The 21,416-nt window shown below is 47.6% G+C and overlaps 1 protein-coding gene and 1 long non-coding RNA gene across 2 annotated transcripts in view; one reads left to right on the forward strand and one right to left on the reverse strand.

Moving 5' to 3' along the window:
- The window catches only part of LOC117579384 (dynein heavy chain 3, axonemal), a 33,481-nt gene extending 13,471 nt beyond the window's left edge, over positions 1-20,010 (reverse strand). The window contains exons 1-28 of the mRNA XM_034265256.1: positions 19,603-20,010; positions 19,333-19,536; positions 17,905-17,946; positions 17,551-17,820; positions 17,338-17,483; positions 17,178-17,275; positions 16,975-17,122; positions 16,210-16,326; positions 15,465-15,631; positions 15,110-15,401; positions 14,466-15,051; positions 14,197-14,411; positions 12,845-13,035; positions 12,469-12,653; positions 11,516-11,633; positions 11,296-11,443; positions 11,078-11,235; positions 10,561-10,627; positions 8,915-9,805; positions 8,747-8,851; positions 8,501-8,671; positions 7,969-8,116; positions 7,814-7,912; positions 7,638-7,752; positions 5,736-5,904; positions 2,624-2,817; positions 1,548-1,750; positions 292-479 (exon numbers count right to left, since the gene is read on the reverse strand). Of these exons, the coding sequence (XP_034121147.1) occupies positions 292-479; positions 1,548-1,750; positions 2,624-2,817; positions 5,736-5,904; positions 7,638-7,752; positions 7,814-7,912; positions 7,969-8,116; positions 8,501-8,671; positions 8,747-8,851; positions 8,915-9,805; positions 10,561-10,627; positions 11,078-11,235; positions 11,296-11,443; positions 11,516-11,633; positions 12,469-12,653; positions 12,845-13,035; positions 14,197-14,411; positions 14,466-15,051; positions 15,110-15,401; positions 15,465-15,631; positions 16,210-16,326; positions 16,975-17,122; positions 17,178-17,275; positions 17,338-17,483; positions 17,551-17,820; positions 17,905-17,946; positions 19,333-19,536; positions 19,603-19,822 (5,655 nt within the window). The 5' untranslated portion in view covers positions 19,823-20,010. The remainder of the gene's footprint in view (positions 1-291; positions 480-1,547; positions 1,751-2,623; positions 2,818-5,735; positions 5,905-7,637; positions 7,753-7,813; positions 7,913-7,968; positions 8,117-8,500; positions 8,672-8,746; positions 8,852-8,914; positions 9,806-10,560; positions 10,628-11,077; positions 11,236-11,295; positions 11,444-11,515; positions 11,634-12,468; positions 12,654-12,844; positions 13,036-14,196; positions 14,412-14,465; positions 15,052-15,109; positions 15,402-15,464; positions 15,632-16,209; positions 16,327-16,974; positions 17,123-17,177; positions 17,276-17,337; positions 17,484-17,550; positions 17,821-17,904; positions 17,947-19,332; positions 19,537-19,602) is intronic.
- On the forward strand, positions 71-6,529 carry LOC117579385. Its single transcript, XR_004573481.1, has 4 exons — positions 71-173; positions 255-514; positions 620-813; positions 6,483-6,529. It is a non-coding gene; the product is annotated as an uncharacterized LOC117579385 (long non-coding RNA).
- Positions 20,011-21,416: the final 1,406 nt, after the last annotated feature.

Here is a 21,416-nt window from a genome sequence, read left to right on the forward strand (position 1 = left end):
AGTTTATATTTCTACCATTCTACTTCTTTCATTCCTAGAATGCTAAGCTCAAAGTTTTCTTTATACTTTCAGCAACCTTTTGGCAGATGTTCTTCATGGCACATGGAAACACAAAGCAAACCTCTCCACACTCTCCCAAGCGTATTTAACAATCGATCATCGGGTAGATACAGGTACGAGTAACCCTTTCTCTACTCCACTCTCTATATATATAATTAATTACCGTTTATCGCATTAATTGGCATCGCTTGCAGCTCATTAAACCTGAAAAATGAAGCAAGAAGCGCTTACCATGGGCAGTGTGACGCCTGGAAAGAGATCCATGTAGATGCCAATGAAGAGGGAAATATCCTGCTCGAGGAATTTCGGCAAATTGACATCAACAATGGCACGCAAAACAATCTCCGGCTCGGGCAGATCCACGTAGAGGCGTCGCAGGGATGCGGAGGCCAGCAGCACGGACTTGACGGCGCGCATACCTGTCGATAGATGGACACGGACATGGAGGGGAGAGGTAAGTACTATAACTGTAGGGAGGGGCGAGGGAATGGAGGGTGATGGGCATTAGCTTGGCATTTATGCGAGCGCATAACTCAGCTTCGTCTCGGCTACGTTTCAGGTATTTGCTGGCGTTGGATGGCGTCGCCGTGCCTGTCTGCCGTTCCCCTCCTGGTTCCTGGCTCCTGGCTGTGGCCGAAGCTTCATTATACGCGCCAGGGAAATGCTAAACTTTTGCAACGTTGCAAAAACAGCTGGGCAGTAGGGCAAAGGAGGAGGAGGAGGAGGAGCAGGAAACGACGTAGGACTCGCAGGGTAAGTGTACAAATAGTTTTTATTATTACTGTTGGAAGGAAGAAAGGCCAACAAACATGTGTACAAGTATGTGTGTGAGTGTGAGTGTGTGTGTATGCCACATTTGTCTCTCACACACGATGCACGATGCACAAAAGCGCAGCAGCAAAACTTGCAAGAAAGTTTTTCAATTTAAACTCAAAATAAGATACTGATCAAATGTACTTTGCACATAAACTTGCACACAGCTGCACAGGGAGACAGAAGAGAGAGGGGAGGGAGAGGCAGTCAGACTGCCTGCAATTGCTGCAAGCCAGCGGCTGGACAAAGATGCACATAGATACGGATACGGATACGGATACGGAAGGGAGTCGTAGACAACAGACAGAGAGAGACAGAGACACACACAGAGACGTAGAGTGGCAAGCACAGACATGTTGTAATGTCATATGACATGTTACGTCGTAAAAGGAGCAATATCTTTTGCCCAAGCTAGAGCCCAAGGAAAAAACACGCACCAAGCAGGACATGAGACAACCGGAAAGTTGTTGGCCTCCTCCTCCTCCTCCTCCTCCACCCGTCCGACTGGGAAGGCAAAAGCAAAGAAAACTTCTCTACTCCGGGGAGAGAAAAGAACACGTGTTGTTGACTACTTTTGCGCCTTATTAGCCAGGTGAAGGCAGCAGGCGGCAGGCAGCCCGGATGCTGTCAGTTCTGAAATAATTGCTTCTCGTCGTACTCCTCCCGGTACTCACCGTAATCGTAGTGGGACTGCGATGATAGCTGCTCCGAGCACAGCTTGTAGGCTTGGACGATCTTCTGCGATAGATTGCGTGCCATGTCAAAGCCATTGGAGTACAGAGTGATCTCACCGATCATGGCATAGTCGGGCACCATCATGGCCACCGTGCGGAACAGAACTTTCAGATTGTCCGGCAGCTCTGTGCGACCGGCGTAGCTGCAAAAGGGTAGGGATTAGATTGGGTTGGGCATTGGGCATTGGGCAAATCAAATTCATCAAAGTGCAAGTGCTAATGGCATAAATACCAAGCACAGGAGGAGCCCACAGTGCCGCCAATAAGCAATATGAGTGACTGCCCTTAAGAACGTCTGGTTGCGTGACAAATTGGCAGGCAGGAAGGAAGGCAGCAGAAAAAGAAACCCAAAGAGGGAAAGAAGAAGGAAAGAAAGCTTTCTGCCTGCCTTCCTGCTGGCAATGGGCAAAGGCAAAAGCAAAAGCGACGTCCAATCGAAATTAAGACCTACGCTGAATGGCACAATCAGTTATGGATAGACAGAGTGAGAGAGAGAGAGGGAGGAGTGGCAGGAGCAGCAGCAGGAGTTGCTGGAAACTGAAACTCGAGGGCTAATATGCATGTTTGTCGCAGCTGTTCCGCATGCATATGCCAAAGCAATAAATATCCCGATGGGAAAATCTCCAATAACGCAATAACTACCAATATCGGAACGCACAGAGACAACACCCCCTCCTACCCTTCCCTCTCCCGTATGCTCCACTTTCCACCGGTTGCCCAGTGGCCCAGCGGCTGGCTAATAGCCCTGTCCACGTCACACACAGAGCGAGAGAGAGAGAGAGAGAGAGAGCTGCCACCAGTGCCTGCTCGGGCTCCTTCTCTGTGTCCATCTGTGTAGGCCCTACATGAAGGGGTGTGGGGTGTAGGGCTTACAAAGTAACTAAATGCATTTTCAAATGCACCCACCAAAACACCCAAAACGAAGAAGGAAAACGTGTGGAAAAAATGCGATGCGTGAAACCGCAGCTGCTGTTGCCTCGACAGCAGACAACATGCCCCCCTGCCCATGCACTCACCCGGGATTCATGGTTATGAATATGGAACAAGTCGGATCCAGTTTGAGCATTGTATCCTCGAAAAAGAATTTCACAACCTTGCGTCCGATGGCCCGCTGTATGGTTAGGATCTGTTGCGCCACCACCGACAGCACTTCCAGCTCAATGCGATTGAACTCGTCGAAGCAGGCCCAGGCGCCCGATTGTGCCAGTCCCTGCAAAAAAGGAAACAACGCCATAAATGAGGATGCAGAAACAGAACCAGAAACAGAACCAGAGCTGGGTGCAAAAAAGGGAACACAAATAGAAACAGAAATTCCTGGACACACACTGGAACACACACACACACTCGTCGAAACACTCGTGGAAAAAGCAAATAGCAGCATAAACATTATTTTCTCTTTCGCATGGCACTCGGACTCGGGTTTCTGGTTTCAGTGTTCTCTCTGTAACGGTGCAGGTCCGGGGGCCAAAGGTGGGAGCCCTTTGATATGCCTTCCTTTTTGCATGTTGCAATAAATATGCTGTTTTATACCCAGTGCAGAGAACTGACCTGACTGCAAGTGCCATATGGCTGGACCCTGAATCGGAATCGGCAACAGAGCATGGCCATTGGTTAAAGGGGGTGGGGGAAAGCTATGACCTGTGCTGGACTCTTCCAAATGTATTGGTGAAACTGCATGTGAAAGGTCTCTTTGAGTTGCCTCCGGCCTAAACCAAAGCCAGGCCACTGATATTGCATGGTTAATTGAAGAAAAAAAGGTTTGAGTTTCGCTTAATTAGGGGGAAATCTATGGTGCCAGCAACAGGCAAGGGGGAGCAAACATATTGCTTTTTGTTTGATTTTTTTTAACGAGTATCGAATGTACCACATTTCGACATCTACATTGTAGCTATTTACAGCACTAACAATTGGAAAACTTGTACAATTGTTTTCGCTCGCTCTAAGGGTTTCCAATTCATTTAACATTTACTTTTACAAGAGCTAAGAGCTTAATTATTTGCAAGAAATTAGAGCATTGCATGCGGATAATAAATTATAAGTTGCAATTAGTTAATGTAGATGCATACATATGTACATGATTTCTTTGTGTATGTTTTGATGTACTTTTGAGCAACAATAACACACTCAAACACCGCTCTGAGTGCAGATGCTGTGTGCCCGAAAGGAGCAGAACGAATGGTGGGGGTCTGCTCTATTGGCCTTTCGCCTCCTTGGCAGCTAGTTTACATTCTATTGCGCGTTCGCACGCTTTTTCCAGTGACTGTGTTGTCGCTGGCACTCGTCGTTGGTTCGCTCTACTGGATGCTTGGCATGCGGCTATTGTACAATTAGCGCCTCTGCCCGCTGCATTGGTGTTGGTTCTAGTGTTGGAGTAGCTGTTGTTGTGTTAGGACTTTGTTTGTCCAGAGGAACAAACGAAGAACCGTGGAGCAGAACGCGAGTGAATGCCGTGGCAAAGAGCAAAGAAACAACAACAACAAAAAGTGGCACAGCGCACACTTTGAACGCTATTCAGAGTGGTTTGGCGGCATTGGCAACTAAACCAACGGTCCTGCTCCTGGCTCCTAGCTCCTGGTTGTGCTTCTGCTTCTGCAGCTGCGATAACTTTTTGCAATCCATTGGATGCGCCTTTTGTTTGCCGCGTGGCATTGTGCATGCCGCATGGCATCCACACAGGCATGGCGTACTCTACAGTTTGCTGCCATTGTTGTGGCCATTTTATTTGCATTTAATTTATTTACGATTACTTTTCTCTCCCTCACTCGCCCGCACTCTCCGACTGTGTAGCACAAAGATGCAGAAATTGCTTTGGCATATTTCGAATATTCTGTCAATTGCAAATTATTTTATTGTCGCAACATTGTTGCTACCCCCCTGCCCCCTCAAGAAAGAGAGAGAGAGAAATTCCCAGGAATGAAATGGAACGACAGAGCATGGCATGGCAACAAAGGAAAAGACTGTCTGTCTGTCTGTTCCGTCAGAGACTGGAAGTGTGGAGAACTGGCAGTAATACTTCCTATAGATGATTAGAACAAAATAATGACAAACATCATCCAGTCCAGTTGGTGACACACACACGACACGCCACACGCCACACGCCACACACTCTACACAGAGAGCAAAACGACTTTCTAAACCTAGACTAGATGGCAGGGGATGGCAATTATTATTTCGCATCATTCGAATCCAAATTAAGCAATAAAATAGAAAAAACAAATGTTAAACGCTCCAAAGTCAATCGCATAAATTCATTAATTCTAAATTGAGAATCGAGAACTGAGAACCCAATTTATGGGCTCCCTAACGACAGACAAAGTTGACTGGCGGCTGGCACCAAAAAGTAGATGCTGCTCCTCTCTGCACTCCTCTCTCCTCTCTCGCGATTTATAATAGAAATCCCATGCAAATGAGTCTAAAGTTTGCTTGATCTACGATGTCTTTCCCACACCGCACACTCCTCATCCCCTACTTTGAGCGTGGCTTAAAACGATTATGCAATTAGCCGTGTGAGAGAGCGTATTAAGCGATTATGGCCTATATATATACATTTTACTACAAGATTTCGGCACCCACTTAAGATGTGCGTGAGGGCATAGGGGGGCTGGGCTGCTCTCGGTTAACGACCTGTAAATAAAAATTTGCATAAACCTTAAGTGGGAGCTGCACGAAAGTCCAGGCAGGGCATGCCTGGCCTGCCTGCCCATTACTTTCACAAACTGGCTAATTAGTCAACGGTCCGGCCAAATGCGATTATCCCGTATGCTGCATAAATTTCAATAAACACACACACACACATCCACACTCGGAAACTGTCTGTGTTTGTGGGGAAAGGGAAGCCTAGTCGGCGGCTCCACTGTGTCTGACATGAAGAACTCAGCGTGTGGCAAATTAACCGACTTGCCCACACTCGCATTCACATTCACATCTATTCGTATGAGTGCTCTTGGATTGTTGTTGCGTGTGTGTGCCGCCGCATCTAGACGAGTTCTTTGCCTGATTAATGCTCTTGACTCTTGATTCTCTGTTCGGTCATCAATTAGAAAGCCAAGCAAAGCAATGGAGCAGACAGCGCGACGCTGTTGTTCATAGGGAAACCTTTTCTGTTGCTATTTTGGTAGCTACACTCACCTTGAAGAACTTGCCCAGCGCCTTGTAGTCCAGACCATCGGAGCAATTGAAGACCACACACTTCTTGGCCACAGCCTTGGCCAGATCCTTGCAGGTTTCGGTTTTGCCCGTGCCGGCAGGGCCCTCGGGCGCACCGCCCAGGCACAGCTTGAGGGCGCCCATCAAAGTGCTGGAAAACACACACACACACAAAAGCAGGGAATTAAAAAATAGTAAAGGTTTTAGTAGGTAACAGTAGCAATAGGGAAAAATATGACAGGGAGTACTGGCTGCCGTGCTGCATGCTTTTAATATCTATTTTGCATTTTTTCACATTTCTCACGGGCAGGCGGATGCAGAAGCAGCTTAAAAAATTGTCATTTATGGCTATTTGTTAGCCTCCCCTACCATTGCTTCGCCCAGCTAGCAGGAATCGCTGGGAATTATAGCTTAACATGGGGTATACGGATTGGGCCATGGTGTTTGCTTAGAGGCTTTGGCCATAAAGGTGGAATATTGGCAAATGGAAAATAAAGTGAAAATGTTGAGGGGCTCCTATGATAAGTTTCCACAGTGGATTGCAGTCTTTAATGTAAACTAATAATCCTCCTGGTGAAGTTTTTCTTGCTTAAATTAAATTAGAATTGAAATTAATGCACCAACCAAAGATAAATTGATATTTAATCTAACTTAAAATACTTTGTTTACCCAATTAAAACATTACTGAAACGTTTTTATATTAATCTACAGTTCTCTGTGTCTTTTCAGATATAATTTGATCTCTCGGACATCCTCTTCTTATCTTTAATCTATCGGTAAGTCATTACCAATCAATTTACTATTTTATCATTCATCTTTCGTCTCTATATAAAGCTCCTATCTATGCACATGTATTCCGTCATGAATTATTTGCCCAACTCTAGGCACTGACAGATGAATACTTTTACTCTTTATATGCCGAATATTAAACTCGAATCATAAACTTGTTAATTTCGCTTCCACCCACGCTTCCATGACTATCTACAAAATGTTTTTGTTTGCTTTGACACATTTTCTAGGGCATTCCCAGCCTCGAGACCCGCGCCCCATTCCCATGGATTACATATACATATTTTCATAAATTTCTGTAGCTGCTTTCTGCTACTTTCTGCTGCTTGTTTTGCTTTCATATTTCAGTTCATATTTTTATCATATTGGCAGGATGCCCCTCCTCTACCCGCCCGAACTGAGCCTGTGCACAGGACATATATTTTTTAGCTTTTTCCGGCCATAGCCATGCGAAGTATCTATATACTCGGTTTCAATTTTTTTGTTTGTCTCTTTTTTACTCCCTCTACCCATTCCGTTTTTTAACTATCGATACATGCGAGTGTGTGAGCTGTTGTGTTTGTGTGAAAAACTGTCCAACATTGATTTATTTGTTTAATATAAAAGTTTTATCGGAAACCCCATTAAAATGTCCTTTCTGCCAGCTTGCCAGCTTGCCAGCGACGGGCACAGCACGGCCTGGACTGGCCTGGCCTGGCCTGGCCTACAGCCAGCCTGTGTGTCCTGCTGGAGCCCAGATTCTCTTCTCTCTTCCAGGCCCCCGCCGCCTGGTTATTGTTGGTAGTATTATTATTTTGTGTGTGTGTTTGTCGTCTACGGTAGCCAGCTTAAACATCAAAAAGGTTTTCAGCTCAGCTCCTTTTTTGCGTATTTTTTGTTTGTTTTTTGATTTGTTTTATGTTTGTGCAAAATGAAAATAAATTTAAAATGCAACGAAATAAAAGAAATATTTTTCCAATAAACGTAGCTGACTTTTAGAGAGGGGGCAGCAGCACAGCTGTTTCTCCAACGGTTTGTCAATTAATAGTTTGGAATATGCCCATGAAGAGGGAGGGTGAGAGGGAGAGGTAGAGACAGGGAGAGACTAGTACCCACCGGTAGCAGCGATCTGTTAGTGGAGTGACCACCAGTCGTGGCAGATTCCCCAGATATTCCATGCCATATTTAACATCTGTGACGACCATGCTAACGCACACCCAATCCTCGTTTTCTATGGCAAAGGGAGATGATTTATGGGACACAATACAAGGGTCCAAAGTGTGTCCACTCACTCTCATCGACCTTCCAGTAGTAGCGCAGCTGCGAGATCCAATCAAAGTCCTGTATATTGGCCACCTTCGTATCCGTTAGATATTTGACCACATCGCGTGCTGCACAACACAGAAGATGAAGTCGCTCGCCAAAATCCCCACCCCCCCAAACTTACCATGAACATCGAGGACAATCAACGCCTCCACTGCTATGCGTACACCTGCCTGCAGATCCGTGCGCACCAGCTGCACCAGGTCGGCAATCTGGCCATTGGATTTCTCCAAATAAGCCGGCAGCATCGTCGTCTCGATGGCCTCCTCCACCTGGTTGAAAACACGGGGCATAAAGTGTATGAGAAACTGAACAGCGAAGGCAAATAAAAAGGCAAAATATGATTTTCAATTTCGCTGGCAGAGCGAGCGCGAGAAAACTTCTCTCAAAGTCAAAGCCCAAAAGGGAAATGCCTCACAAACGGCAAGGGCAAAGCGCAGGCAGGCAGGGAAGGCGTCGTTTGGGCTGGGAACTGAGACTGAGACTGAGACCTCGGGACCATGGGCTAATCTCACTGTCAGAGCCACTGAGAGACGGCGCTCTCGTCTGACAGCCAACTGATGGACATTTGTTTGCTGCCCCGAGATGAGGCCCTTGTGGTTATCGCGGTTTTTGTAGCAAAAGGGAATCAGCCCCTGCTCCAGCTCCTGCCTCACCTCATAGGTCCAGGCCATGCAGGAAATGCCCTGCACCACCTGTCCGGGCCAGGCGACGACCCAGGCAATGCGTTCCACCAATGAATAGTCCTCCCAGGCCTCGCGCATTTTCTCCTTGACGCTCTCGAGCATCACCACCTCCACCTCCTTCAGCCAGATCTCGACCAAGCCCTGCAAATGCAACAGTCATCAGTGTGGGTCAAAAAGGAAAACCATCAGCAAAGGCAGAAGGCAGAGCTGTCTTACATTGGCCGCTTGGGGATTGATTTTGCGCACCAAAGAAACGCGTTCATCCTCGTCGCTAATCATCGCCGTGATCTCCATTTGGTCATCAAAGGTGAGAGTGCCAATCTATAGAAGGAAAATCATCAAAAAGGAGACCAAAACGCAAAGGAAAACCGGGATAAGCCTCACCCCCTCGAAGCACTTTCTCAGATGCGGCTGCACGCGCATGGGATCCTTCGTTTCGGAGAGGATTTCCAGCAGTTCATCGTTGGACAGAAAGAAGAAGCGAGCAAAGAACAAACGCTTCTGCTCGAGGTACGTGTTGAGGCCCTTCTGCACCGTCTCCAGATCCTCAATGGCCTTGGTGAAGATCTCCAGCATCTCGGGGTACTCGGTGGCTGCCATTACATGACGGTCCTTCATCGTATGCTTCATGATGCGCCGCCAGGTCTTGTCCACAGCCTTGAAGTTGCGTCCCTCGAGCGGCATCTGTCGCATGATATCCTCCGAGCTGAATATGGGCTCCAGATACATCCACGTAACCTGCACCTGCGTCCAAGCATCAATAATGTTCTGGATGAGCAGCAGTCGGGCCTCCCAGTCGTCCGCCTTGGAGCCCAGGGCCACAATGAACGGCGAACGCTTCATGGCCTGGGTGCGCATTATGTGATCATCCAGCAGCGTCTGTATGTCATCGATGCTCGCGAGGATGTGCGTATCCGAGTCGCGGTACTGCAGCACATCGAACATGACATCCCGCCAGTCCGATTGCATGTTCTTCAGGCCCATGTTCAGGTCGTACTCCTTGCCCGCCGCATTGGCAATCTCCTCCAGCTGCGGCAGTATGCTCATAATGTCCACATCGATCATGTCCTTGAGCGAGGGGAACAGCTTTGGATTCACTTTGCGTCCCAGTATCTTGGATATCTGCTCCCAGTGCCGCTTCTCCAGTCCATGCCGACAAATCGAATCCAAGACGGGCAAATAGACGCGAAACTTTTCGATTTTCATGCGCATCTGTTCGGCGGCTCGCTTGGCCACCGGATTGTAGGCCAACTGGCGGGACAACTTGTACATAATCTGTGGCAGGAAACATCAGGCAGGATGTAGGGATAAGTACATAGATAATGGATGGATAAACAGGAGTGATGGCCATAAGAGAGGTTGCTTTTAAAGAGCTTCTCAATGAGGGTATTTTGAGGGTTTTCTCTTTTTTCTCGGATTTTTTTAGGGGTCTCTGGTGTCTCCCACTTTGCCGCTTCAGCTGTGCCGAAAAATTCAATTCAACTGACTTTCCTTTTGGCCCTTTGTGGCAGGTCGGTCTTTTTTTTGTACCAGTCCTGCTGACCCCAGAGGGACACAGGGACAACACAGCCCAAACCCAGCTCAATCCTCGTGCCAGTCGTGGGACTTGGCTTCCGAAGCAGCCGCCAAATATGTTGGGCATTTTTTGCTTGCATACTTTTCGGCTGCCAACTGGAAGTTTCTTTCTCTTTTTTCAGTGGCTGCCTGCCTGCCTGCCTGGCTGTTGGCTCACTGGCTAGTTGGTGGCACTATTGCTGCTGTCGCCCGAGGTGGCTTGAGGTTTTTAGTTGCATTTTAGTTGCTACATTGGCTTACAGACGGACAGATGTACTGATGGACACAAAGAGAGACACACAGAGAAGCTACAGAGGATTGAGGGACTCAGACTCAGAGTCAGAGTCAGAGCAGCAGCAACAGAAATCCGACAACAGCTCAAACTTTGTCGGTCGTTGCTCGTTTTTATTTCCGCCAGCTTCTGGCAATGACTCTCTATCTCTCTCTGGCACAACTTCCGACTTGCAACTACTTACCTTGTGCATATTCTCCACTTGCTCCCGCACGCCATCCGCATTAAGGCATTCGAAGCGCTCGAACATCCTGCAAGGACACAACCGAAGAGATGTAAATAGAAGTGCAAGCAAAAAAAAAGCATAGAAATAGAAGGAGGAGTGGGAGTGGGAGTGGGAGTTGGAGCAGCAGAGGATTGGCAACATCATAAGCTATGGCTCTGTGTCCCTTTGGCTGGCTACTCGTCGTAGCTCAAAATCGTACTACTTTTCCGCCGCACTTGAACTCAACTTTGCTGCTGGCATTTGCCATAGGAATAGGAATAGGAATAGGAATAGGAATAGAAGTAGCAATAGGAATTGGTATAGGAATTGGCATTGGAATTGTGTTGGTGTCTGGGAATGACGCTTGGGCATTGGGGATTTGCGTACAGTGCAATGCCAAATGGAAATGGGAGTTTCTAGCTCCCCTTTTTGTTTTGTTTTTGTTGCTGATGTGCAAAGTATAATTGCAATGGACTTAAATGTGGCCAGGGCTTACCAAATGAGATAATCCTTTTCGAATTCGTACGATGTCTTCCACAGTTTCTCAATTGGTTCCATTTTCTCAATGATCTCCGCCAGCAGTGGGAAGGCGGAGACATCAATTTGCAGCAGCGACTCCTCCACATTGATGGCCTTTGCCTCGCGGCTTAGATTCTAAAAGAACAAACACACAAGGCTTAGGCCTGAGCTCTGATAGTTACTCCTGGGACTCACCTCAATGGTCGTGAAGAGCATATCGACCGTATCCACCCGCTCCTTGAGCTCCTCCAGCGTGAGGACATCGCGTATTTCCCGAATGCGGAAGCCATCCATTGTGCGCTTCTCCTGGGCCAGCAGCTTCTCAAACTCGGCACGCCGCTCGCTACAAGGGGGGAGTGGGAAATGTCAGTTAGGATCAGTTTGTGGCTCTACATTTAATCTGCATTTCACTTACCGCAAGGCCGCCTCCAGATTATCACGGACCACTGCCAGTCGAGCGGCACTGAGATCCAGCACCTCCTCCAGTTCACCGGGCAGGATAAATGTGCGTGTATTCAGATGGATTTCGTCGCCTGGGAGGATACAGATGAGACCATGACTAGACTAGAAGTGAATGACTGGGCTGCTCTCTCTGTCTCTCCCTGTCCCTCTATTCCGAATTGTTACACATTGCTAATTAACTGCGCTTAACTCTTAATTAATTGGCTGCGCTACGCAGCAAGTGCTGTTTCTTTTTCGGGACAAACTAATTAATTATATGTACGAGTGGGAGTCTGTATCTGCTGGCCCCCTAACAAGTGCTATCCGTATCCGTGTATTTGGTGTGACAAAGCACAGACAGGAATAAACTTCCATATGCCAGACAGAGGCACAGACATTGTAGCTATCTGAAAGATATACACGACGACACTTGACGATAACTCGCAATTGTCTGCCAGCCAGGCAGCCCACGAAAAGTGAGAGTCCGTGTGTGTGTGTGTGTGTGTCTCAGTCCCAGGCTGTGTGGATTTTTGTCTGCATTTGTCGGTTGTCAAAGCAACACATTCACACATTCATGAATTTTGTTAAGCTCATTATGTTGCAGTTTTCGGGTTGAGTTTTAACAGGAGCAGCAGCAGCAGCTCAATGTTTGACATGTCTCACCGCAAGTAATTATAAAACCAATTAGTAGACTCCCATCCACTGCTTGTTAGTTGAGGTTAATTATGTTAAGCGAGAGAGAGAGAGAGAGACTGCTGCCTGCCACCCACCCATGGGCAAACACTGTCTAAAGCAAACAAAACTAGCACAGAGAGGAAGAGAGTGAGAGAGAGAGAGAGAGAGAGAGAGAGTGGAGCAGACGCTTGGGCAGCTGCACAAACAGTTGAAACAGAGGAGGCAAGGGCAGAGTCTACACTGGATGCTCACTGGACAGGTACGTGTGTGTCAGCAGGAAGACGACGCGCTTCAACACGTTCTTGATTTCATCCTTTATGGCAAATATGCGCATCTCCCGACACTCGTTGATGTAGTTCTGCAGCGCCACCACCTCCGGTGTCTCCTCTGGCCGCTCGCCGGCCTTCATGGACATTTCCTCCAGCTCCTCGCAGATGCTGAAGTGGCAGAAAAAAAAAACGAGAATAAAAGCTCGCAGCATATGGAAAAGTTATCTATTAAGTGGCATTCGAGTCAGCATAAAAGTGAAGTGAAAGAGCACTTGCACTTCATTTAGCTGATGCACAATCTCTGCGCCAGCAACACTCGGAGAGTAGCCCCCACAAATCCCCGTGCTGGCAGTACTTACGCTCGATTCTCGTTCCAATTGAGGGCTTTATAAAAATCAATTATGAAATCGTAGATGGTCTGCACATACATTCGCAGCGATAGCTTCACATGACGGTTATCCAGCATGAACAGGTTCAGCGGAATGAAATCGCGCAGATAATAGGTCGTATCGATCACGGCTCGCAGTTTTTTCAATAGCTCTTGGACAACCTGTTGGGAATGCACACAGTGGCGTATGAGAGAGGGGGCTTTAAGTACTATAAAAGTATATTAAAATGTTTATTAAAGAGGGAGAGAGAGTGCTTAGAATGCACCCTCCTAGCATTAGCCTTGGGATTAATTTCAATGTGCAACTTTAAGCCACTTTTAGCTGTGATTTCCAATCGACTTTGTTCATTCGGTGTTTTGGGTTTTAGTCCAAAAACTTGTTAATTTTAATTGTAAATGTTACAATCGAATGACAGCAGCAATCAGTATGCAGCACATGCAGCCCGTACCGATGCCCCTGCTGCTGCGCGCACCACTGCATCCGCATCCGCATCCACATCCGCATCCACTCCATTCGATTCGTGTGTGGACCGAGACGCACTCGCATTACATGCATGAACAGGCACGGGCAGGGGGACCAGCACGGGTTGCATTCGCAGTCGGAAGTAATTTTTATTTTATATAAATTGCACACAAAAAAAAACCGAAACCAGAACCGACGAATCGAGAGAAGAGAGGAAATTGTCGGTCGTTTCATAAAACTTAATGAATGCGAAACAGCAAACTGTAGTGGCAGGAATGGCAGGAGTAGCTGCCTCGGGGACCATCGACAGGAAGGGTTTAATTGGGTGAATGAAGGACGGGGACTGAGCCTGTCACTGGCATCATCGGTGGCAATGCTGCACTGATTGTCTAAGCACAGACAGATGCCAAAATTTGTGCAGTCAACAGTCGGCTGGGGGAGAGTCTAATTAAACAATGCATGGTGCATGCACCCGTGCCCCGAATGCTAGTCAGGAAATTGAGAAAATCACAAATCACAGATGGGTTGCTGCCTGCCTGGCCTGCAGACAAGATGGAAATGGAACTCTTGTCAAATTACATAAATTGCCAGGCACTTTTGCCACCACCCCACCCACGATAACACCCACTTTAACCGCCTGTCTGTCTGTCATTTGGCTTGTCTGTCTGTCAGCAGTCTATTAATATTGCATAATGAAATTTTATGTTAATTCTACGCATCATTGCGTATAATCAAATCGAAATAAATAATTAAATCCATTTGCTAGACACGAGACGCGCAAACACACAAAGCCCTGAGGCGGCACTGCACAAGCAGGAGAGGAAGGAGCGGAAGGCAGTGAAGAGGGGGTCTAGGCTCACCACTAAATCAGGCAAAACATTATCCGTCCAAGTCTTCTCCACCATGGGCATGATCAGCTTTTGGAACAATCCATAATAATACTTGTAGATGGGCTTCAGATAGACATGAACACCGCGCCAATTGACTTTGACAATCTCCTCGACCTTCTGGCACAGCTCCAGGAAATCATCGTGATCCTCGTCGATAAAGTGCAGGAAACCCTTCGTTTCGGGATCTAAAAAACAATAGAAAATCAACTGGGAGAGAGGAGAACTCAGCCACAACTCACCTCCGCCAGACATGAGAAATTCGAGGCGTGGTATTTCATAGCCCACGGCCAGTATGGCCTTGAAGTGGTCCGTAAAGATGCGCGGCAGCTCGTTCATGTAGGGATAAATGTACAGCTTGTGGCTGTGATCCATCTCGAACTGCGCCACATCATCCACCTCGGGCGACATGTCCACAAAGACATTGACCAGCGGCAGCTGGAACGGATCGGCATCGTCCTCATCAAACACATAAATATTCGCATGTGGCCGCACGCCGGGACCCATCTCGATGGGTTCGTTATCAAAGTGAGCGCCCACCACGGACGCAATCAGCGTCATCAGCGGAGTGCGACGGAGATTTGGATCAAACATGGAGTACTTTTCGATGCCATTGCCATTCTTGAAGGCGCACAGCACCTTGAACAGATAGTTGATGCTCTTGGTGATGAGTCCGTTCAGATGCCGCGACATCAAGCCGTGAATGCAGCGAAAGAGAATGGCCGCGCGGCCACCGTACTTGCCATACATCGGCACCATATCCTTCCAAGTGGCACGCATGTCATTCATCAGATCGGCACAGCGAGGCAGCCAGTCATTGATGAGCAGCTGGGGGAATGACCAGGGGTTAATGTATCTTCAAGGGAGCAGCTTCCATCCCACTTACATCTCTAACCTCGCTGCAGCTCTTCTGAATGAAAGCATTGACAGTGTCGGCATCCAGTGGTCGTTGGACCAGCAACAGCTGCGCCATATCCACCACCACCAGATCATCGTACAGATCATACCAGAGACGATTCAGTGCCTGCACTGCCGGGTGGGAGACCATGAGCAGCTCGCTGATGCGACTCTTGCCCATGAGCAGATTCGAGCGCCAGGGCACGGGTGGGATGATCGTGAGGTACGGATAATCGGGCGGATCCATTTCCAGCTGCAGGCGGCGACGCTCCATGGTGGATCTAACAAAGAGAGGAAGGAGTGTTTAATGGGAGATTTAAGATTACATTCGTTTTGGAACTCACTGCAGCAGATAGCGCAGGAACGTGCGCTTGACGTGATAGCGAAAATCCTCCTGCAGATCAATGAGGCAGACAATAATGAGAATGGCCAAGTCCTGGCGCACGCCGCGGTCTCCCACAAACAGATAATCCATTAATATAACTTCTGGAGGCAGTTCGGGCCAATGTTGCTGTAAATGAGTTGATTAGACATTGCATTTCCCTCTCTCGTTTCTCCCTCTCATTCGAAGCGAACTAATTCGAAACTTTGCTTCGGGCGTTTTTCTGGGTTAAGGATTATATTATGGAATGAGATGAGATACCTTTCGACAGCTGTGGGTGTGTGTCTATCTGGCTGCTCATTAAGCCGCCTCACACTCGGCACTGATTTGCCGTTTGAGATGGCAAGTGCCTTGGCTCCTTGGGTGGCTCCGTCCTCTGTGCTTATATCTCTGCCAAACTTTTGCTTGGCGCTCACGTCAAAACATCAACACGCGCCCCGTCACTTGTCATCTCATCTCATTCCCATTCCCCTTCCCCTTCCCCTTTCCATACCTCTCTCCCACCTGGCAACTCCTCTGAGGAGCGTGTTTAATATGCTCTCACATTGCCAGGATGAAAACTTTTTCGGCGCAAAAGTTGTGTGCCGAAAGGCGAGTGCCAGCCAGAGTTAAGTTTTTGCTAATAATGTTGACGCTGCCAGAGCGACGCTTCCATGAAGCTCTGGAACACTCTGAAACTGCTGCTGTGTGTTGACACGGGCACTCACCTCTTCTTGGAGTATGAATCTCCAGGCATCCCGAAGCAGCGGGGACTTGGCATCGATGAATCGCAGTGCCTTGCGTATGAGTCTCGATGGATACGTCTCCAGCTGCAGTATAGACATCTGCAAAGGACAGACAAAAAACGAAAGAGCTTCAGCAAACAGATTCATCAAATTGGGTGTGTAATACACACACACACCCACACACAAACACACAAACACACGGTATTCGGTTGCTTTTTCTGGTTCTTTTTTAACAACTAATCACGTTATTCATAACTCTGCCTCCGCGACCACGGCCAACATAATATTTACGAGGTATGAATTATATAATTTTTATAAGCACGTTCGCTGGGAAAGTTGCGGGGAGGGGCTGAGTGAGATGGCTGCTTCATTTACTCGCACGCTCACGCACACATATTTACTTTGTATTAAGTTTATTATTATCATTTTTTATGTACGAGCGAGAGTCGCCTCCGACTCGGACATGCATTCGAGAGAGAGAGAGTCCCTTGGAGTCCACGAAGTCAGCGATAAAATTTATTTATGTCCATGGCTGATGCTCACTTTTGATGGGTTTTTTATGGTTCTCCTGGTCAGAAGGGAGTCTGTCTCTCTGTGTATTTTTGGGCTTTCAATTTTTGTTGCCTCTTTTGGATCTCTTTTTTTTTTCGTTTGGTTAGCATATATTTTTGGTGGGGAGTTAGTTGTATTTGTTTGCGACACGTGTACACCTACAGCAAGAAAAACTATCTTCTAACCCCTACTCACACTTTTCATTAGACATTTGTAGCGTTTTTCTATCTTCAAAGTGAACTTGGCTGTGGCCTCGTCGAAGGATGTCTTGTACTTAGCCAGCATGGAACGCTTCTGTTCCTCGGGATCCACGGGCAGCAGCGGTGACATGTAGGCAAAGCGACTGTGGGCATTTAGAGACTATCAGAACTGTCTACAAGCGGCGGCCAAGCACTCACGTGGCTTCCATTTTCTTGAGGCAAAGGAGAAACTCCTCATTGGTCGTGAAATCCTCGCGGCATATAAGCTTCTTGCCCACCTTGCAGGGCAGTCTTTTCTGCATAGCGTAAATACAAATTAATTATAAGAAAAACTCCAAGTTGGAAGCTTAAAACCCACTCTCTCTTTCCTTTGTCGCTCCATGCAGCTGGGCGGATCGGGATAATGCAGCAGATCGTGATCAATGTTGTACTTGGCCTCTTTCATCACGGGCTCAATCAGTTCGTCTATGACCTTGCCCATGCGTATCAGTTCGTTGCGGCACTCTAAAAGAACAGCAAAAATAAACATCAGAGAGGGAGAGTTACATATTTGGGGTGTCAATTGTCCTACCCTGAGGTGTACGCAGTGCATAATGATCGCCCGCCTTGAACTTCTGCTTCGTGGGCTTCTTCTGCAGCGATTTGACACGCAAATGTCTGGCCGTAGGCGATCGGTAGGCGGCAATCAAGTCCGAGGGTGAGCCATGCTGTCGTCTCAGCTGATTTGTCCACAGCGAGGACTTGGTGCCGCAGTCAAAGTAGAAGATCCTGACACGCCGCTCGCAGTAAATGTTCAGCAGGTGGCTGGTCATTTCATAGATTTCCTGCTCAGTGGGCCGCACTGCAGTGACAGAGAGGATTGTGGAGGAGGGTGTCAAATTTTTAATAATGCACCGTTATGTAAATATGAACGATTATTTATTACCGCCAGTCATCCATTTGTCAATCCAGGGAAATTGATTGCAGGCTGCAGTCGGCGCAGTCAACAGCCAGCGGGGGGAAAACAAACGAAAAATGATGTAAAAAATGAAATGAAAATTGAAAATGCCATTTAATATTTGACCAGCGACTTGATATGTGTGCGCAATATACATATGAAAGTGTATATGTGTGTCCAGTAGTCTGTCTGGATTTGGCAAATTTGATTTTCCCTCCGCTCCTCTGGCTATTGTTTGCCGCCTCAAAGGCAGTGAAAATAAACTTGTTTGTATGGCATGGAAAATTTTTTTAAACAAAAGTCACGGCAGCAAAGTTCGATTTTAAAATGATTAAACTCAAAATTAATTTCCATTTCGGACACACATTCGCCTCTGGGGAGCGGAGTGGTTAGGTCCAGGGATAAGCATCCCTTTTGCTGTGGCTATCGGTTTGGCCCTGTCACATTTTTATGCTAATGTCCGCTCTATCGGGAACACGCTTTTATGGGATTGTGCAACAACATTGTGCTGCCCTATTAGTCCCTCCTCTCCCCCTCCGGCATTAAATATTAAAAAACTAGACACAAAAATGAAACATTTTTACTACAAACTAGCGACAAAAATCGCTCCCAGGGACACCGAGCGGGGGAGATAGCTATTAATACAAGAGTGTAGCTGGTGACTGCGGGATGCCCTTTCAGGGGGTTTTAAAGCGACAAAATATGCATGACAGAGATGTGGGTGTTTTCAGGTGGAATATCTGTAGAGTAACCTTCAACTGTTCATAGGAAAATAATGATAGTTCCACTGATGGGCCAACAATTTGGAGATTCCTATCGTATTTGATGCCAAACCACTCCTGGCAGAGTATGCTCCAACAGCAACAAAAAAGAGTGTGTGGGAGACATAAAAATGGTCCATGTAAATGCTAAATAAAACACTATGATAAACATGTTGTAGAGTCACTAGACGCCACGCGCCCTGCGCCCTGCGCCCTACACCGGATGCCGTCGTTCTGCACTCCCAAAGGATATTCAAATAAATGTCATACGCATTTGTTTTTCGGTTTTACCTTTTTTTTTTTTGCTGCTGTTGCTTCTCACATTTCGGTTATACAATTTTATGTTAAAAGGATAATGTTTGGAATTTTTATGTTTACAGGTGAACAATTTTCCAACGAACAGCGGGAAAGCAGCAGCAGCAGCAGCAGGGGGGAGGGCGGGAAAGCATAAGTGGGATGCTGTCGGGGCATGTTTTTCGCATTTAATAAAGTATTAAGTGTTATGCTTTTGCGGTAAAGTTCGCCACTCATTGAATAACGCAAAATGTCTGGCAATTTGTCTGCTAAGCCCCCGCGCGTGTGAAGCCCAGTCTCCCGCCTGAGATAATGCGTAAATGTTGTTAAATTTAATTGGTCCCCATGCCATACCACTCACCCATTTGATTAAAGTTGTAGGAATGATTTTTGGCATCGCGCAGCATCTCAAACTGTTCGGGCATGACAATGTCCTCCAGTTGCAGCTCCTGCAGGCTGTCATCGTCGCACTCCACATACTGATCCTTAACATATTCGAGATTGTACGAGTGAAAGTCAAACTCGCGATTGCAGCGACCCACAATGCTGTCATTCTGCATGTGAGCTGTGGGCAAATCGGAACTTGAATTAGCTCTGGGATTGTGTTTACCTTTGTGCAACGGATACCCACAGATCTTCTCTTTTAGAAACTCCTTTACTGGGTCCAGGGGCAGCTCATCGAAGCCATAGCTCATGCTGTAGAAGGGGCAATCGTTGAGGGGACGCTTGGCGGTCTTTTTGTGCGCCTGCGAGACGTGCACTAGGTGCATGGTGCGACGCCGCCTCACGCGGTCATCCTGCAGCCGCTTGTCGCAGTAGGGACGCCGCTCGGGCGCAATTCTCTTCTGCATGTTGATCTCTCAGGGCGTACCAGAGTGTGAGTGGTGTGGTGTGTGTCCTGCTGCTGCTGCTGCTGCTGCTGGTATTCAAATCAAACACAACACGGAGAAACACAATTTCTAGTCTGGGCTGTGCTGTTATTTGTTTTAATTTATAGGAAAGGCAGAGCACACACTTTTCTCTGACATTGTTTGGAAAAATATCAAATAAAAATCATTTCCTACGCTCCCCTCTCTGATAGTAGAAGTTTTTGCTGGTAGCTGTTTGCTGGTAGCTGGTAGCTGGAGCAGCGGAATATTTGCGGGTAGCAAAGCTGAACGTGAAATGTTTATAAACAAAGTTGGTTTCTCTCCCAGGAGGCAACCAGGCACCACAGGAACCTATGGTAACGGCGCAGGGAGTGGGCACAGAGGTTGCTCTGGCAACCGGGCAAACCGACTGCCGGTGAGTGCTGTTATTGGAGGACAGGCGACAGGCTGAAGGATGGTGATGGTGTCTCTACACCCCGACACTCCATCAATGGTTCACCTTTCAGCGCACGCTCTGCACTCTGCGCTCTACTCAATAATATTTGATATTTGTGTCTGGCTTCGGCATCGAAGGACCAACAGCAGCAGCAGCACGAGGACTATAGCTGCATTTCTCGAATTGTGCACACATTTTTCAATAAAGAGCCACAACTGCATAAAGGCTGCTGCCTGCCTGGCTGCCTGGCTGGCTGCCTGCTGCTGCTCCTGGCATTCACTGTATTTATTATCCCATCTGTCTGTCTATCCTGTGTCTGTGTGTCTGGCGAAAGGAGCAACAGGAGCGAGCTGCACTCGTCATTGAACCTGATTATATGTCGACAATGATGGAAAATAATAATGATAAGCCTGGCGCATGTACCCTTCTGGCTGCCAGGCAGTCTTCCTGCCTGCCTGCCTGCCTGCCCTGCTAATAGGGTTTGCTCTGCCCCGCCGACTTCAAGCGCATTGCAAATCCTTAAAGCTCCATCATATTTACGAGCCAAAATCAAATTGCATTTCGCCAGCCCAGCCCAGCCCAGCGCAGTTCATATCGAGTATCCGCAAATAGAGATGATGATTTTTGATGCGTTGCTGGCCGGCGCGGGGGCGCCAAAGGGAAACCTCCAATTATCACTACAATTAATTGTGGCAAATTAATTGGAGATTTGATTAATGGCTGGCAAAATGTGGCTGCCTGCCGCCTCGCTGCCCTTTGTGGTATTCCGCTCCGGGCGGGCATTCAAGAGGCATTCAACTTTGACCAACATTGAGGGGCCACATGCCACCGCCGACTATTGCTGCGGTTTGCACTCTCTTGGAGCGTGCATGTGTGTGCGAAAGGTGACAAGTCGTGGGAATAGTCCACATCCTGGCGAACCCAACGAGGTCGCCAGGCTCATGGCTGTCACGTGCCTAAGCTGCTGCTGCTATGCCCTGCTCCGGCTCGTCTCTGCTCTGCTCTGTTCTGTCCAATTCCAACGCAATGCAGGTGCCAGAGACAGGTTCCGCCTGCCTGCCTGTGTCGCTGCACTGCACCCAAAGCCATGCGTGACAAATATTTATTAACTGCCACTGGGCGGCGGCTTAGAGTGCCGCT

This window comes from Drosophila guanche, unplaced genomic scaffold (genome assembly GCF_900245975.1).
Source record: "Drosophila guanche unplaced genomic scaffold, DGUA_6, whole genome shotgun sequence".
In the NCBI taxonomy this organism is placed as follows: Eukaryota; Metazoa; Arthropoda; class Insecta; order Diptera; family Drosophilidae; genus Drosophila; species Drosophila guanche.